General features: G+C 44.1%; 1 protein-coding gene across 13 annotated transcripts in view; it reads right to left on the bottom strand.

Moving 5' to 3' along the window:
- NPHP4 (nephrocystin 4) overlaps nucleotides 1-19,767 on the bottom strand; it is a 133,717-nt gene that overhangs the window by 62,799 nt on the left and 51,151 nt on the right. For 12 of the 13 annotated variants that reach the window (XM_055382918.2, XM_055382899.2, XM_063703253.1 and 9 more), the window contains 2 exons: nucleotides 10,222-10,404; nucleotides 1,333-1,471 (listed from right to left, as the gene is read on the bottom strand). In XM_055382918.2, the coding sequence (XP_055238893.2) occupies nucleotides 1,333-1,471; nucleotides 10,222-10,404 (322 nt within the window). Of the gene's footprint in view, nucleotides 1-1,262; nucleotides 1,472-10,221; nucleotides 10,405-19,767 lie in introns of those variants that run through there. The other variant, XM_055382962.2, reaches the window with a different exon arrangement.

Below are 19,767 nucleotides of genomic sequence, written 5' to 3'. Positions count from 1 at the left end.
TTAGACAGCTCAGAGAATCCTGAAAGACCATGTTTATTATGTATTACTATTGTACTTTTAAGTAACTTAATCAAAAATCAGAGTACAGAGTAGATCCATGGTTTCTGCATCCATGAATTCAACCAGACTTGGGCTGAAAATATTTTTTTTAAATGTGTCTGCACTGAACACGTACAGACTCTTTTTTTCTTGTCATTATTCCCTAAACAGTACAATTTACATAGCATTTGCACTGTATTAGGTATCTCAGAAAATCATCAACTTCATCAAATTCATCAACTTAGAAATGCATGTGCTGCTTCCACCAACTGTAAAATCAAATTCAACAAGACCAGTTCCCATAAATTAGAATCTCAATCCATGAAGAAAACCCCTCCTGAGTGACAGAAGCACCAGCAGCTTTGCACCAGGACTTGGGGCCACAGCCGAGCACAGAAAGCAACTCCTCCCTCGACACCTGGGCGTCACCAGCTGGAGCCCAGAGGAACACAAAGCTCCCTCCCGGGCTTGCACGTTTGCTCATTCCCTATCTTGCCATCTGGAACAGGCAGAAAGAAGGAAGTCATCACCTGCGACTAGGGATCCTAGAACCTTCAGTGGTGAGAGCTCCAGACGCCTAGAGCCAAGGCCCCATACTCATTCAGGTGGACTACTCCAACACTCCCTCGTACCTTCCGCCCCCTCACTTCAGTATAGGTGGAACTCTCAACCAGGACATGGGTCTAAACCAAGAGGCTCTGAGCACAGGGTACTGCCTCAGCAGAAACGGCTAGGCTGATGGCCAGTAAGAACTCTTTAACCTCCTAACCATGTGGACTTGCTGCCACCCATAGGGCCAGGACTCTACCTCTGCTGGCAGCCCTTGCTGCTTGCAGCCAATTGTGACTCCTTTTCTTAAAGCCACAGACTCAGATCACAGACTCCTAACTTTCGGGCAGGGCTTCAAGGTGAGTAGACAGATGGCTACTTTAACAGTGCAAACTCAAGGTGGCGGTCCTCGGCTCTCGACCACCCTCTAACTCTCGGGTCCCACATTTGCAGGGCACCCATGTGACGTGTCCTTTTAAATGCTTAGTTGGGGAGCTGTCAAGTAACTGAGCTGACTCTGGGCTGAAGCACAAGTAACAAGCTTCTGGGCCACACTTCATCACTGTCCAATTCTACACCTTGGTATTAAGCAAAAACCCAACTAACAGATTCCATTAATGCAATCTACGACGATTATCTTACAAATGTGGTGATTACTGTACTAGACTAAGTACCTTTCCCCGGGAAGAGATGGAAGTGCTGCCTGCCATGTGCCTGGCCAGTCAGCTTTCTGGAAACACTCACTCGAAGGGGACATGGGTGGTTTCCTGGAAGGCCGCCGCTCCACTTTGGGGCCACTGACAGGCTCCGTGGGTGCATCCAGGTGTTCTTCTGAGCCCAGCGAGAACTGGAACCGGAGTGTACCCGACTCCACCTGCTTCACCTGCAATGGACCAGAAGAGCAGTGATGGCCACTCCCTTCATCAGCATGCCTATCAGAACGATCCAACCAGGAAGAGCAGTCTCTGCCCTAAAACAAAGTCTCCGTGAAATCAGAGGCTTCTGATGCCACATGTTCTTAGATTATAATCAAGTAGTTTGAGCAAAAAGCAATTGGTGTAGCACTAAAAGCCCTGCAAACCATATGATCATGGAATGACCCTTACCCAAGCAGAAATCGCAATCTCTCTCGAGTTGTGAATGTTTTCATTGACCTATGTGAAACTGACATCTTTATTCTGGGTATGGCTCTGTGGGTTTTGGCACATGCACAGATTCACATAACCAGCACCACACTCAGGGTGCAAGCCAGCCCCATCCCCCCAGGGTGCTCCCTTGCCCTGCCCTGCCCCTCTGCAGCCACACCCAGCCCATGCCTAACCCGGGCAATCTATGACTGCTTCCCCAGCACTGTCATTTGGTCTTTTTGAGAATGTCAAAAAAATGTCCAACACATGGAATCACATCATGTATAACTTTTGAGACCACCTTCTTTCACTTAGCATAAGACTGAGGAGATTCATCCAAGTTGTTACATACACATCAAACTGTTTCTTTTTTTATTACTGAGTGATATTCTATTGTATGGATGTACCAGTTTATTTATCCATTCACTCACAAACATTTGGGTAGTTTCTGGTTTGGGTGATTATAAATAGACCTGCTACAAACACATATGTTTGTGTGAATACAGGTTTCTTTTCTCCAAGAGTAGGACTGCTGGGTCATATGGCATATTTAATTTCATAAGGCACTTCCAAACTTTATTTTTGGACTCTCTAGTCTGTTCCATTAACCGAATTCCTTGATACTAATTATATTAATCAGTGTAGCTGTACAGTAAGTGTTTAAACTGTGTAGTATGATTCCTCCAACTTTACTGTTCTTTTTTCAAAACTATTTTGACTCTTCTAATTCCTTTAGCTTTCCATATAAATTTCAGAATCAGCTTGTCTATATCGCCAAAAAAATCCTGCTGAGATTTTGACTGAAACTGCATAAAATCTCTAGATCAATCTTGGGCAGAACTGACAGCTTTACTATGTTGAGTTTCCCAAGACATAAACATGTTATGTCTCTCCAATTATTTAGGTCTTCTTTGATTTCACCTAAGAATAACCACAATGACAACTAGCAAAAGGACAGTTTTATTGTTTTCAGCATACAGATCTCATATCTATTTTGTTAGATTTAGTTCATGGAGGGCAGGCTTTGTAAACAATACTGTTTCTGTATTTTGCTTTCAATTTTTCTGTGCTAGTATACAGAAATAGGATTGATTTTTCATGTTGACTTCCTGTGTTATCCTGCAACCTCACTAAACCCACTTACTCATTCCAAAAGGACTTTTTTGTAGACTCCTCAGAATCTTTGGTATAGACAATCACGTTTTCTGCAAATAAGGACAGTTTTGTTTCTTCCTTCTAATGTGTAGGTCTTTTGTTTTCTTGACTTACAGCACTGACTACAACTTCCAGTGCAATACTGAACATGACGTTGAATGCTAACATTGGACATCCTTTACTTGTTCCTAATCTTAGGGGGAAAGCAATCAGTCTTTCACCATTAAGTATGATGTTAACTTTGTAGACACCACGGATTATGCTAAGGAAGTTTTCTTTTATTGCTAGTTTGCTCAGTTTTTAATCATAAACTGATGCTGAATATCGTCAAATGTTTTTTCAGTATCAATTGCCAGAATCATATGGTTTTCCTTCTTTAGGCTGTTACTATAATGAATTACATTTATTGATTTCCAAATAGAAAACAGACTTGCATTCTCAGGATAAAGCTCCACTTGGCTATAGTGTATTATTCTTTTTGCGTATTGCTGGACTCAATCTGCTAATATTTTGTTGAGTATTTTGCACCTATGTTTATGAAGGATACGGGTCCACAGTTCTGTTTTCTTGTTATTATTAATATTATTTTTCTGGTTTTGATATCAGGGTAATGCTGGCTTCATTTCATGAGTTGGGAATTGCTCCCATCTTTTCTGTTTTCTGAAATAGACTGTATAAAAGTGGCATTATTTCTTCTTTACATGTCTAATAGAATTCATAGTGAATAGGCCTGAATATTTCTTTTTCAAAAGTTTTTAAACTATGAATTCAACTTACATATTAGTTATAGGACTACTCAGGTCATCTACTTCATCTTGGCTGAGTTTTGGCAACGTGGAGTTTCATATTCATTCATCCATTTCACCTAAATTGTCAAATTTATGTGCAGAGAATTGTTTGTAGTATTCCCTTATTATCCTTTTAATACCCGTGAGGTCTGTACTGATATTCCTTCTTTCATTCCTAATATTAGTCATTTGTGTCCTCCCTTCTTTTTCAGTCTTGCTAGAAGTTCATCAGTTTTACTGATATTTTCAAACAGGTTTTTGTTTCACTGGGTTTTTGCTATTTTTTAATTTTTAATCTATTATTTTTGTTTTCAATTTCATTGGTTTCTGCTGCTATTGACTTCTGAATAGCTTTAGGTTTATTTTACTCTTCTTTTTCTAGTTTCTGAAGACAAAGATCAGATCACTGAATTAAGATCTTTTTTCTGTTCTAATATAAGCACCTAACGCTAAGCATATTTGAGCTGCATCCTACGAACTTTGACATGTTGTATTTCCATATTTGTTAAGTTCACAATATCTTCTATTTTCCCTTGAGGCTTACTCTTTAATTTATGGATTTTTATATACTGTTTAATTTCCAAGTGGTTGAAAATTTTTATTATCTTTGTTATTGATTTCTAGTTCAATTCCATTATAATCTGAGAATACCTCCTGTATAATCTCAACTCTCTTAAATCTGAAGTTTGTTTTATGACCAAGGATATTGTCTATCTTGATGAATGTTCCATGTGCACTTGTAAACAACATGTATCCTGCTGTTGTTGGGGAGAGTGCTCTATAAATATCATTCCGATCCAGTTGGTCGATGGCAATGTTCAGTCCTTCTGTATCACTGCTGATGGAATAGCTAGTTGTTCTTTGTTTACTTAGAGAGGATGCTGAAGTCTCCAACTCTAATTGTGGATTTGTCCATTTCTCCTTTCAGTTCAATTAGTTTTTGCTTCATGTATTTTGAAGCTCTATGTTAGATGCAAGCAATTTTAGGATTGTTACGTCTTGGCAACTGACCCTTTTATCATGTGTACTATCTCTCTTAATTCCTGGAAATTTCCTGTATTCTGAAGTCTAGTTTGTCTGATAGTGTCAATAGTAATACACCCACTCCAGTTTTCTTTTAATTAGTGTTTGAAAAGAATATTTTCCATTCTTTTAATTTACATTATATTTATTTAAAGTATACTTTTTATAGACAGTATATAGTTGGGTTTTGTCTTTCATTAAGCCTGACAATATCTTTTAAACTGGTGTGTTTACACTATTTACATGTAATGTAATTATAGGCATACCTCAAAGATACTACAGGTTCAGTTCCAAACCACTACAATAAAGCAAGTCACTGAATTTTTTGGTTTCCCAGTGCATTTAAAAGTTGTATTTATACTATACTGTAGTCAATAGGTGTGTAATAGCATATGTCTAAAAAAAAAAAAAAAGTACTGTACCTACCTTAATTTAAAAATACTTTATTGCTGGCCGGGTGCAGTGACTCACATCTGCAATCCCAGCACTTTGAGAGGCACACAGATCACCTAAGGTCAGGAGTTCAAGACCAGCCTGGCCAACATGATGAAACCCCATCTCTACTAAAAATATAAAAATTAGCCAGGCATGGTGGTGGGCACCTATAATCCCAGCTACTTGGGAGGCTGAGCCAGAAGAATCGCTTGAACCTGGGAGATGCAGGTTGCAGTGAGCTGAGACTGCGCCACTGCACTCCAGCCTGGGTTACAGAGCAGGACTTCATCTCAAAAAAAAAAATAAAAAAACTTTCTTGCTAAAAAAATGCTAACCATTGTGCCATTACAGGTATGGTGACTCACGCCTATAATCCCAACACTCTGGGAGGCCAAGGTAGGAGGATCCCTTGAACCCAGGAGCTCAAGATGATCCCAGGAAACACAGCAAGACCTCAACTCTACAAAAATTTAAAAATTACCCAGGCATGGTGGCACATGCCTGTAGTCCTAGCTACTCAGGACACTGAGGTGTGAGGATTGCTTGAGCATAGGAGTTCAAGGCTGCAGTGAACTATGATCGTGCCACTGCACTCCAGCCAGGGCAACAGAGTAAGACCCTGTCTCAAAAAAAAAAAAAAAATGCTAAGGATCATCTAAGCCTTCCAGAACATTGTAATCTTTTTGCTAGTGGAGGGTTGTGCCTTGATATTGATGGCTGCTGCCTAATCAGAGTAGTGGTTGCTGAAGGTTGGGATGCCTGCAGAGCTTTCATAAAACAAGACCACAATGCAAGTTTGCTCCATCAATTGACTTTTCATGTCATAATAAATACCAGGCAATACCATGGTATTTATTATGTCATAATACCATATGACATAATACCATGTCATAAATACCATGCAATGCTATTTGACAGTATTTTACCATAGGCAGAACTTTCAAAATCACAGTCAATCTTCTCAAACCTTGCCATTGCTTTATCAACTAAGTTTAGGTAATATTCTAAATATTACATCTATATACCTTTAAAATCTCACCAAACACTGTGTTTAGTTTAGTTTAGTTTAGTTTTGTTTTGTTTGGTTTTGTTTTTGAGACAAGAGTCTTGCTCTGTTGCCCAGGCTGGAGTGCAATGATGCAGTCTCAGCTCACTGCAACCTCCGCCTCCCAGGTTCAGGTGATTCTCCTGCCTCAGCCTCCTGAGTAGCTGGGATTACAGGCATGCGCCACCACACCGGGCTAATTTTAGTATTTTTAGTAATAACGGGGTTTCATCATGTTGGCCAGGCTGGTCTTGAACTCCTGACCTCAGGTGATTCGCCCACCTCAGCCTCCCAAAGTGCTGGGATTACAAGCGTGAGCCACCGCACCCAGCCACACTGTTATAATTTCTGCTTCAACCATCCATCATATTTTAAAGAAGAAGAGAAGAATATTACATTTACCATTTCTGTTGTTCCTTCTTCATTCTTGATGTCCCAAATTTCTATCTGGTATCATTTCCCCTCTGTCTGAAGAAATTCTTTTAGCAATTCTTTAGGCAAATTATCTGCTACCAATGAATGCTCTTACTTTCAGTTCATCTGAGAATGTCCTCATTTCACATCTTTGTTCTGTTTTTTTTAATTTTTTTTTAACTGGACATAGAATTCTGAGTTCCAAGGTCTTTCTGTTAGCACTTTTAAAATGTCCCACTTTTCTTCTGGTCGGCATGGTTTCTGATGAGGAATCCAGTCACTCAAATTATTATTTCTCTGTAAGTAATGCATCATTTTTCTATAGCTGTTTTTAAGAATCTTCTTCGTCTTTAGTTTTCAGCAGTTTGCGTATGATTTATCTGGGTGTAGATTTCGTCACATTTATCCCTGGGGTTCACTGAACTTGGATCTGCAGATTTATGTCTTTTGCCAAATTGGGGAAGTTTTCAGCCAATATTTTTTCAAGTACTTTTTTCTACACCATAGTCTCCTCTACCAGGACTGGGTGCTAGCCTTTTTGGTAGGGACCTACAGGTCAATGCTGAGGCTTTGCCCCTTGTCTTCCAATCATCTTCTCTGTTGCTCAGGGTGAATAAATTTCTATTGGTTTATCGTCAAGTTCACTAACTCTTTTGTCATCTCCATTCTGCTGTTAGGCCATGTAGCATTTTTTTATTTTGGTTATTTTGTTTTTCAGTTCTAAAATTTTCATTTGATTGTTCTTTATATCTTCCATCTCTTTACTGAGACAGCCTACCTTCCCATTTATTTCCAGAGTGTTTGCTCTTATTTACTAGAGCATCTTTATTACGGCTGCTTTAAATTTTCTGTCTGATAATTCTAACATTTGTGCCATCTCAATGTTGGTGTCTGTTAAACGTCTGTTCTCTACAAGCTGTATTTTCCAGGTTCTTTGTATGACAATTAATTTTAGAGTATATCATAGACACTTTGAACATTAGATTATAGAGTCTCATTTAAATCCTGTGAAGAATGCTGGTATTTTTATTTAGGTAGGAATTGACCCAGTTGAGTTCAGGACACAGTTTCTGACCAGCATCCTGTGGGCTGTGGTTTCAATGTCAGTTTCATTTTCAAAACCTGTGCAGTGTTCTTTGGATCCCTCCTGCATGTGGCTCCACCCAGCAGGCAGCTCTGGGACTGGGAAGTAGTCAACCCCACAGTCTCAAAGTCTTTGGTATGCCATTCAGGGTCAGACCCACACATGTGCAGCTTCAGGGTGAACCCAGGGTTTTGTAAACAACCTTACAGGGCCGCTTCCCCAGCTCCTCTCTTAATGATCTCTCTAGTATTTTCCAGTAGAGCCCCATTTCAATCCTCCAACCAGCTCTGCTGCCCCCTGCAACAGTGCCTGAATCCAAGGCCAAGCAGTAGGAAGACAGAGTGCTTTAAAGATGGGCAGGAATGTATAAAAGAGCTAAAATTTTCATCTGTCATTATGAGAATTCAATATATAATGTCTAAAATTGTAAATTAAGAAATAGCAGTAGAAGCCTATTATTTAGAAAACAAAGGTAAAGACCATAAGTCACAGCTAAGAGTTGAAAGTGGCTGCCTTTGGAGATTATCAATTTAAAAAAAAAAAGAGGGAGACAATTATTTGCTCAAGGGAAAAGGGCAGGAGTTGTTTAAGAAAGTAAACAATCATGATCACACATGACTTCATTTCATAGTAAATAACGGTGAAATAATCAAAACAACATAAACTCTAAAATCTGACTACCCCAAAGTTATGGGCTTTGAATTCTATTTCTACTTTTCTTTGATTAACATCTGCCACTCCTACTCAACAGTCATGAGATCAGGGATGTTTTTCTTCGAGTATATGTAGGTGCTCAATAAAAGTTCACTGAGTGATGAATGACTGAATGAGATAAAGAAGAGGCTGGTGCAGTGGCAGAGACAGGCACACCTAGGTTTCCAACTGACCTGACTTGAGAGGGGCTGGCACCACTATGCAGGAAATACAGGCAGAAGCACAGGAGTGCCTTCGCAGTGCAGGAAAGTGAGTCAAGTTTGTGACCAGGGTTAGTTCACTGCTTTGGTTAATTAAATCACTTTAGAGTAGTGGCCCTCAACTGGGGGCAATTTTACCCCCCAGGAAACATCTGGCACTGTCTGTGGACATTCAGGGCTCTCACAACTGGGGGGATCCTGCTGGCACCCAGTGAACAGAGGCCGGGAATGCTGCTCAACATCCTCTAGTGCACAGGATGGCCTCACACCAAGAATTCTCTGGCCCAAATGTCAACAGAGCTGAGGTCAAAAACTCCTGATTTGGAAGTGGTACTCCTTGTGGAAAATGGCAGAACTTGATACATTTGTGTCCTTAAGATAGTAAACCTTCAGAACATTTATGCCCCAATATAGTTTATGCCCTTAAAAATTAAGGGCAATACGGTGGCACGATAGACCTAAAAGTAAACAGAAGAAATATTTATGTACATACCTATCCAAAGCGGAGGAGAGGGGAAGGAAGAGGAGAGAGAAGAGAAGAGACAAAGAGAGAGGGGAGGATGCAGGAGTGGCGGGCAGGGGAAGACGGTAATGGCTTCAGGAGATATCAGCAATTTTATAATAAGGGCTCAAACTAGACCATGTGGGAGTGCAGCAAAATACGGTCCCATCAGGAGAGACATTCCTTATAGGAAGAAAAGCTGCCCAATCAGCTGTTCTCTTATTCAGGTCCCCCAAGCATTATCCCAATCATCAATAACAACACTGAACACATTATCTGTCACTGGCGTCAGCACGGAGGTGACAAACTGAAATAACATGCACAGTCCTTTTACCTTAGAAAAATGAGACACCTGAGTACTAAAAAGCTCCTGCTTGGACTGCTGAAACGGACGTGTTTTAGGAACGTGAGAGAAGACCAAACAGTGCAGCTGAGCAGAAACTCTGCCACACCTCGGAGAGCCCAACGGACTCTAGCCATCTGCCAGAGCAGGGTTTCGCACTGTCTGTGGTGCCCTGGGTCACCGCTAACCATCCTCCAACACCACCAATGGGGCCAAGGAGGCTGGGGATGAGACCCTCATACACACTTCAACCCACTTTGCTCTACTTTTTTTTGCTGTCTTAATTGGGGTGCAGAGAACATTTCATTTCAGAATTTAAAAAAAAAAAAAAACCTGAGAATCTCTGCTGTGGTCCTACCCCTTTGTACACACCCAAGGTCCAACAAGCATTAGTGATAAGTCACAAAGATAAGCCAGGGCTAGAAACCAGAATCGGCTCCCACCTCAGCACTCATCCACCAAAAAACCTACTGGCAAAGGCCACATGAGGCCCAAGCTCCAATGCTCCAAACGTGCACGCCACAGAGGTGAATCTTGCTGCAAAAAGTGTGTACACATCAGCTGGAGGTTCACCAAGTCTCCCAGGAAATCAGTATGTGAACAGCGATAAAACCCATGATAAAACTGGTCTTATCAGGTTTACATAAAAACATCATACTAATCTTTTTAAAGGCATACCCATGACATGAAAAAAATTCTGTAAATGAAACATCTGCAAACATATTTGTGAACTTTTGCTTTTGAAAATGAATGAACTTGCTAGAAGCTCACCACAGATGCATAAGAAATACCTAATAATTTACCTCTTCAGAGCTCATGCTGGCTGAGGGTACCTTGTAGACCAGACAGTGCGAGGGGTTGGGCTGGATCCCGCCCTGCAGAGGCAGGGTCACCCTTCCAGAATCAGCTTCCAGCAAGGGGTTCCAAACAGCCCAGCGGACCATGTGCATGCATGCCAGGTTGGACAGAGAGGTGACCGAAGCTGCCTAGAATTAAAACAAAGCACATCGGTGTATGAGTTATCACAGAAGTCACCTGGAGAGGGGAAATCAACAGTGCTTTCACGTGTAAAATTCAACGAGAGCTCAGTGTAGCAAGAGGCAGGGATCATCAGTTGCATTTTATAAAAGGAACTAGGGCAGGAGGAGGACATGGCATCCACAGTGCAGACAGTAGGGCACAGATAGTCTTCAGTTACATGACCCCACCGACCCAGTCAGGACCCCTGCCCACCCATGAGTCTCCTTTTCTGGCCCAAGGTAGTGATGGCTTCCCCCTTAGAGACCAGCACTGTTTTATGAACCCCTGTTCCCATAAGGATCCTTCCATAGGTTTGTAAACACTCTGCACCTTGCCAACACCAACTCAAATCCGTCAGGAAAATATAGGAACAGCACTTTGAATTCCTAATCAGAAATTTGGTAAAATAACGAAGAATGCACATGTATATTCAATTCAGCGTTATTAGCACACATTTTCTCCACAAAGCTCCAGCTTACAATAGCACATTTCGTATCTGTAGCTTTCATGAAATTGGGAAATCGATCGGGTCAAATTCCAGGCATTGTTCCTTCTTTCTCCTTCTCTCTGGCTGGCCAAATGGAAGGAATGAGGACACCGTGAAAACCAATCCCTTGGGTTACAACCACATTAAAGTCATTTTCACAAACACGGTTTCACGGCTTGACTGAGTAAAGAGTTTTAAAATTACCAACTTTCATCCATTTACTTAAAAAGAAGTAAGACTAAAGCTAAACCCCGGTCTTTTTTTGGACCCCAAAGTCCAGCAGAGCCACCTTGTTGAAGAGGGCCCCAGAGGTGATCAGCTCTGAACCAAGGCCCTGCCTGCAGATCCTGCAGGCTCCCCTGGTGGATGGAGCACACTTAAGTCACCAGGAAGCCGATTAGCCAGAGGCCCATGGGGTACAGGCAACAGCGGGTCCGACCAGGAGCCCCAGTTAGAGCTCTTTCCACTCCTAAGATCACAGGTGCACTGACCAGTAAGTGCTGCGGAGCGCTGCCTAGACCAGAGCCACTGGAACAGCCCAGAGGAAGGAGGAGCAGCTGTCCACTTCCACCTGGGACTTCCAGCCTCTGTGTCCCATGCGCAGGAGAAACAACCCCCAAGCAGGAGGTGGTGACTGGACCATGAGCACAGTGCTCCACTTCCTACAGTGCTCCACTTCCTACAGCTTCCCCCAGCCCTGGCTAACAGAGACAGCTGCACCCTTCAGGGGTGACAAAAGTAAAATGGGGTGGCTCCCCACTGCTCCCAGTCCCGGGCTTGGCTAAGGCAGCCAAGGGCATCCCTCTTAACACTGCTGCCTGAGGGCATGAACCCAGGCAGCGTCGCAAACGCAGCCACGGTCACAGTGAGGAGGTGGCCCGGAAGGAGGACGCGTCCCACTCTTGGTGACGAATGGACGCCCATGCCCTGCCTAGGATAGGTGGAGCACAGCATCCACCAGGAACAGAGATGCCCAGAGGATCCAGGAATTTGCGCTGCCCCGGGAGCGAAGGAGGAGGCAAGACTCCAGTGGTGGTGGCCAGGGGTCCTAAGGGACTTTGCTTATCTGGCTGGACATGCCACTGGGGAACAGCCACACCAGTGTCACCGCCCAGACTGCACTCAGGTCCCACACAGATCCCCGCATGTATGCGTGCACTCAAGGCCTCTAAAATCCGGACACAGATGGCCCCATGGTCTCTACTGGGCTAAACCACAGCCAACTTCATACACAAGCAGGTGTGAATACAGAAAAGAAAACAGTTCTTGTTTCTTCCAAGTCAGCCTCTTCCAGACTGTTCCTGCCAGATGATATCCCATCCTGTTATATCCTAATAAAAATTTAGAATCGGCATCTTGTTTCACATTAATCTCTTTTCCCATCACAATCGGACTTCAAACCATCCACTTCTGCAGAGCCCTTTGCTGCAGCTAAATTCCAGATCATGGGCCAGGTTACTGCCACATTCACGCCCCTGTCACAGGGTGAGTGGGGATTTGGGTGGTCCCTGGCAATTCAATGAGAAAACACCCACACCATGGAAGGACATAGAAAGAATCAGAAAAGTAAGAAATGGAAGCATATGACTCTAAGCCACACTTTCAACATTTGCCAAATACAAAAACAATGTCTTCCTGTCCCCACCCAGTTAGCTGACAACAGATTATAAAACAGTGCTGAGCAACTATAGCATACCAACGACATGGTGATTATAACTCCACTGCTTTTTAAAAATCAAATTACAGCCAGGCACGGTGGCTCACGCCTGTAATCCCAGCACTTTGGGAGGTCGAGGCGGGTGGATCACCTGAGGTAAGGAGTTCAAGACCACCCTGGCTGACATGGTGAAACCCCATCTTTAGTAAAAATACAAAAATCAGCTGGGCATGGTTGCAGGCACCTGTAATCCCAGCTACTCGGGAGGCTGAGGCAGGAGAATCGCTTGACCCTAGAAGGTGGAGGTTGCAGGGAGCCAAGATCACACCACTGCACTCCAGCCTGGGCGACAGAGTGATACTCCATCTCAACAACAAAAAAATCAAATTACTATAAATGTATTAGGAAAACTTGTCATTATAAGGATTCAACAATGTCTAGACTACTTTTGTAAACAGTTATCATCATAAAATACAGAAGTGTATTATTACAGGATCAAAAACAAAATAAAGTAAAATATGTATCTACTTTTTCATCCTATCTATACAACTTCTAATTTTCCACTTAGGGGATTCCAATATCTAATTTTCCAATTTCACAGTTCTTTTTGGTTCTCCATCAGTAGATGATCTCCTCTGTGCAAAGTATCTGTCAGTTACATAAACATGCATTTTTCCTCACTTTTCTGTTTAACAGCTTTAATAACAACAACAAAAAATCTGTGTAGCCAATTATTGATCATTCTTTCTGAGACCTCAACAGGCGAATGGGGGCCTGGTGGGAAGCCAGTCGCCATGTATTTGCCCACACTTGCTCACTGCCAGCCCACAGAGGGACCGGCAGACAGGAACTGCCTGAAAACCGCCTGGCTCTGCAGAGAAGGCCAAGCACAAGCAGAGTCACAGTGAGTCTAACACGCTCCTACAGCCAGTGGATCCTAGTGCTTGAGATGACATCCACTACTTCATCATTCCTTTTCCTGCCCAACTTGGGTTTGAATTCACACAAACTGAAAAGAAAAAAAAAGCCCCAAATACACCGAATTGCTCCCATTTAGACTTTTTAAGTATAACAGCACCAAATACACAAGTACAAATACACAAAAGACAAAATACACAATACACAAAAGACAAAATACACAATACGCAAAAGACAAATGAGGAATACACTTGGATTATGAGTCAGGTTTTGTTGTGGAACAGAACTGCCACACTTGCATTTACCACGCAAAGCCGCTCACAGAAAACAGGCCCTTGGCCTTTGGAAATGCTACAAACCAGAGTCCCTGTGGCGGGCTCAATGTGTCCTCCAAAAAGATGCTCTCAGCCTAATCCCCGGAATCTGTGGCTGTGGCTTTGTTGGAAACAAGGGTCTCTGTGGATGTGATTAGTTACAGTGTTGTGGGATGAGATAATCCTTCATTATCTAGACTGGCCCTAACTCCAATGGCAAGCATCCCTGTAGGAGCAGGGGAGAGAGAGACAGACACAGAGGGAGACACAGAGAAGAGGCCACATGACGAGGGGGCGGAGAATGGAGTGATATGGCCACAAGCCAAGGACAGCTAGGAGCCCCAAAACCCACAAGAGGCAGGGAGGCCCCATCCCACAGAACCTCCCGAGGAACTCAGTCCTGCCACACCTGGGGTTTCCTCGGAAGGAGCTCGGCCCGCCACACCTGAGCTTTGCCTGAGGAGGACCTCGGCCCTGTCACACCAGGGGTTTCCTGGGGAGGAGCTGGGCCCCACCACACCTGGGTTTCCTGGGGAGAAACTTAGCCCTACCATACCTGGGGTTTGCCAGCAGAGCAGATTGTGGACCTGTGGCCTCAGAGCTCTGAGAGCACACATTTCTGCTGCTTTGAGCTGTGGAGGGTGTGACACTTTGTTACAGAAGCCACTGGAAAGTCACACAGGCCCTTGATGGCTTCTGTCCTCAGATCAACCTGAACTTACTTAGACGAAGGTGAAAACATCACATTACTTCACGAGCTTCATTTTCTTTAGATTTTCAGTGAGACCTTTTGACTCTTGCCTAGGCACCCAGCCTCTGGCCCTGGGCCCAGTTCTGCTGGGACCTCCAGCCCCAGGGACTGGGAATGCACAGTGAAGGGGATGGCGGCCGCTCTCTGGGTAATGACAGGGTGGGGTCCCCGCCAAGCAGCGCACTCACGCTCCACTGTCTCAAGGCCTTATCCAGATAGAGAGCTGGGCCCGGGGGAACCGCCACCTCGATGGAGGTGACATGTGGCACTTGGCTGAGGACAAATTTTAAAAAGACAAACTACTGCGTCAAAACATCTCTGAATGTTCCTAGTATCACACAAATCACAGAGGACAGAAAGAAAAATGAGAGAGAAATGTAGGTCTATAATTATGCAGACGAAGGAGACAGGGAGGCCTAAGATAAGTGTGAGGAAAGCAGCTCAGGCCCTGGGCTGGGAACACGCGCAGTCACACTCACGTGGTGTGAGAGCCACAGCAGGGACAGGGCTGACCCCTCGCAGGCACCATCCACCCTGTGCACCAGCTCCCACCCTGTGAAATGACCACCATACAGGCGCAGGAAACAGAGCAACCAGCCGCACACGGCGGGTGGGACAGACCCAGGAGCATCCTTGGAGGTGGAGCCTGGTGTCCCCCAGGTGTCCCCCAGCAGCATGACGGGTGGGGCACACAGGTGGCGGGTGGCTCCGGAACTCAGAGCTCAGGCCACGGGCTGAGGGCAAGTCCTTCCCGATGGCTCGCTCGCTGGCCGGCATTCTCCCTGAAGGACACGGGGCTCTTGGCCCTTGAGGCGAACTTCTCAAGGCCTGAGAGACTGAGCCCCACCAGGTGAAGAGCTGGGGGTGGCAGGCAGCCAGGCTGGCGTTGGTGCCTCTACCTCCTGGCTGAGCAGCAGGAAGAACCAGAAGCCCAGAGGTCACAACAGCGGCACAGCGACTGCCAGCAACAGCGGAGGTTCACAAGCCAGATGCCATCAACCAGAAGTTAATCAGTCCTCAAATCGGATCCAGTACATGCAGAACTGAGTCCAAACGAGACGGACAGCAAACCCGGCAGTGGCTCCCAGACATTCCTGGGGGAAAGGAACCCTAACCACAGGCAGTTAAAGTCATCTCCTCCAACCCTCTATGACACAGGCCGTGCGCCGTCATTTAAAAGCAGAGTGAAATTTAACCCTTTTCCCATTTAGAAAAACAAAGCGCAGCTGGCTGCCAGCACTCATTTAATTTTACATAAACGTGCTCTCTGAGGCTGAAGCAAATCTGACTGATTTTCAATGTGAAAATAAAATATAAAAACTGTTCTTGGAATTATTTCTAAAAAGAACTAACATCAGAATCGTCTGAATCATCAGAATCGGCTATTTTGGAAAAATCGGATTCATCAAACGAATCTTCGGCCAACAACTGTTAGAGAATGATGTTAACACCACGCATAGGAATGTTACATTTTCTAGAATTTGACATTTTCATTGACGGAAAATTACTGTATCTTGTATATGGAAATACCACTACTAAAAACATAATGCTATAAATAGAATGATGTCTTTTGTTTCCAAAGTCAATATACTCGAGCAATGCGAAAATAATAATAAAAGTGAGATACTTCATGGCAAAGCTGCCGCAGGATAAACATTGCAGCCACAAGCGCCCCCAGTATTCTCGGGGCAAACTGGAAAAGGGCTAACAGGCAACATTTTCATTTTATTCTACTGAGTGCAGTAATTATTTTTAAAAATATACATGAATAATGAAAAAACTGTGGTATGGTTTTAAAGAAATTTCCATAACCTGGTGAAACTCTTCACACAGGGTAATAGGTTCATAAAGCCTTGGTCCTCTGCAAAACAAGCATCAACTTGACAATGACTAAAAGAAGCAACAGCAAAACTCTCACGCATTTGGAGCCATGGCCTGGGTTGGGCCAGTGTGAAGCTCTCCGCCCTCTGGAGCAAGTCTGGGCCCCAGCAGCTGGCACGTGGGCACTCCAGGGCCTGGGTTGGGCGGGTGTGCAGCTCTCCGTCATCTGAGCCTAGTCTGAGGCCTGGTGGCTGGCACGTGGGCCCTGCAGGGCCTCTACTTCTCACCCCAGCTCCACTTCCCTCCCTGCCCTCACTGGGTCTCACAGAGCCAATGAACACTGGGGTCAGATTCAAGGCCCAGCATCCACTGCAGTGGGCACTGCCCTTCCACAAGGCCTGGCTCCAGGAAGCAACCCCCACCTCAGCCACACCGTAGGGCAACAGGAAATCCCATTCCCCCATGCCAGTGACTACACCAGGGAAGGGGCTCACGTGAGGCTGGCCCCAGGCCCGCTGTGAGACCGCATTGTCTATGAGTTCAGATTTAGGGAACTTGGGAGCAAGAAGCTTTCTTTCATTACGGACCACCAGCAGGTAAAGAAGTTAGCCCAACGCTGTTGACAGTCACACCCCCACCAAGACCCCAGGGCACAGAAGAGGGACAGAAGAGGGAAGAGGACAACAGAGGATGAGATGGGGCCAGCAGAGGGACGGAGAAGAGCTGCCTGCCCTGGAACAGGCAGAAAGCATCCCACGTGCAAGAAAAAGTAGGCCAGCTAGACTTAAAATCAGAACTACCGCTCATCAAAAGGATAGTGTAACATTTGGGGTGCTATAATTTTAACATGTCCCCCAAAAGGCATGTGTTGGAAATTTAACCCCCAACAAACCAGGGCTGGGAGGTGGGGCCTCATGAGAGGTGGTGAGGCCATGACGGGGGAGTGAATGGATGAATGCCATTGTCTCAGGAATGGGCCTCTTCTACAAGGACGAGTTCAGCCCCCCTTTCTCTCGCTTACCCTCTCTTTGCCCTTTCGCTAGGGAGTGACGTAACAAGAAGGCCCTCACAAGATGCTGGCACCTTGATCTTGGACTCCCCATCCTCCAGGACCATGCATGAGCCAATAAATTCTATTCACTATAAATGACCCAGTCTGTGGTATTCAGTTACAGCAGCAGAAAACAGACTCAGACAGGAGCAACCAGGGAAAAGGGACACAAATCTCCCTGCTTTACTCTTCATAACTGCAATATGAATCTACAATTACCTCAAAATACAAAGCTTAATTTTAAAGACAGCATGCGGCATATAATAAGAGCTACATAAAATGCTAGTAAAATTGCTTAAATAATAATGACTGTCTACAAAAACAAAATAAAAACACAGTGCTAATTCAGACAATATAATGAAAGAAAACATCCCATTTACAACAGCAGCACAAAAAATTAAATACCCATGAAAAAATTTAATAAGAATTGTTAAAAATCTACATTTTAAAACCATTTTTAAAATCATTCCTGAAAGACACAAAAATAGACTTGAACAAATGGAAAGACATCCTGTTCTTGGTTAGGGCAACTAAACATCCTTGAGATGTAAAATTCTCTCTAAATTCAATCATAAATTTACTGCAATCCCAATTTTTAAAATGCCAATCAGCATTTTTTGGAGCTAGACCTCTTGATACAAAAGTTAATCCAGAAAATAAACATGCAAGAAAAGCTAGAAAAGCAAGGAAAAGAAGAACCATAAAGCTGAACTTGCCTTACCAAATGCTAAAACACACAACAGAGCCTCCAAAATTAAAACAGTATGGCCATGGTACATTAACAGACAGGGCAGCCCATGAGAGTAAAAGTCCAAAAACAGATGCACTATCCATAAAGACAGAGTATGTGATAAAGACAGCACATTAAGTCACCATGGCAAAGGGGGACTTCTGAGTAAGTGGTAGTGGGACCAGATGGCCACTGGGAAAAGATAAAATCAGATCCATCCCTCACACCACAAACAAGAGATCTAGACAAAAAAAAAAAAAAAAAAGGGCAGGAGAAACATTGCACGAGGAGAAAATATGGGTGAATTCCTCTATGACTGGGGAACGAAGAAAGGCTTTTTCCCTGACTCAAAATCCAGATACAATAAAAGAAAGAACTTATATATCTGACTACATTAAAAGATGTTTCAATGTTTACACAGCCAGAAAAAAAATAAAAAGATAAATGACAAAATGAGGAGAAAATATCTGCACTATTTATCACAGATAAAGAGCAAATATCCTTAACATACAAAGAACTTTTAATATTTGATGAAAAATGCAAAAACTCTATAGAAAAATGGGCAAAATAAGTAGAGATGAAGATGAGCCTGAAGCATCTTCTGAAGCCAGAAAGTACTCAAACACAAAACAGGACGAAGGATGCCATAGGACACAGCGGCCAGCCTCAAGGACTCCATCCAGCCAAATCTGGGACAATTTGTACCAAAATAATCAGAAGCAGTGACTTTGAAAACAGGGATCCCTGAGTCCAGACCCATGTGCGCTTGACGGACAAGTCAACCATCTACCCACCAGTGAGGAGACAGGGGGCCCTGGGGACAGGAGGTGCCGTGCCAGCTGCAGGTCTGTGGGAAAGCTGGGCTGGGGCTCCTCCTCCTGCAGGAAGCATAAACAACGCCAACCCAAGGGGGACAATCAGATGAGGAGCAGATACCCACGTGGTCTCAGAGTCTCCCCACAGATCACTTATTAGCTGCATGGAGGAAAAAAGGTAACTCTACAGTGGAGATATCAGCAAAGATCACCACAACCAACCTCACCCAGGATGAACACATGCACGTCTGGATGTGGGACCCAAGGACTGCCCCTTGCTCACACAGACCACTACCAGGAAGGCACAACCTGACTCCAACTATGAGGAAGCATCAGATGAACCCAAGCAACATACGCATTAAAAATTTTTTAAAGAAGGGAGACTAGGCCATGCACAGTGGCTCATGCCTGTAATCCCAGCACTTTGGAAGGCCAAGGCGGGTGGATCACAAGGTCAGGATATCGAGACCATCCTGGCTAACATGGTAAAACCCCATCTCTACTAAAAATACAAAAAATTAGCCGGGCGTGGTGGCAGGCACCTGTAGTCCCAGCTACTCAGGAGGCTGAGGCAGGAGAATCGCTTGAACTCAGGAGGCGGAGGTTGCAGTGAGCCGAGGTCGCGCCACTGCACTCCAGCCTGGGCGACAGAGCGAGACTCCATCTCAAAAAAAAAAAAAAAAAAAAAAAAAGAAGGGAGACTAAAATATTAAAAACAAAATCATAAATGACAAAAAAAAAAAAAAAAGCTGAGGAACTGTTCCAGAATTAAGGAGGTCAAAGAG

The sequence above is a fragment of the Gorilla gorilla genome, chromosome 1 (genome assembly GCF_029281585.2).
Source record: "Gorilla gorilla gorilla isolate KB3781 chromosome 1, NHGRI_mGorGor1-v2.1_pri, whole genome shotgun sequence".
Taxonomy (NCBI): Eukaryota; Metazoa; Chordata; class Mammalia; order Primates; family Hominidae; genus Gorilla; species Gorilla gorilla.
Note: the sequence above shows the minus strand (reverse complement) of the source record. Positions and strands in the feature narration are given on the sequence as shown.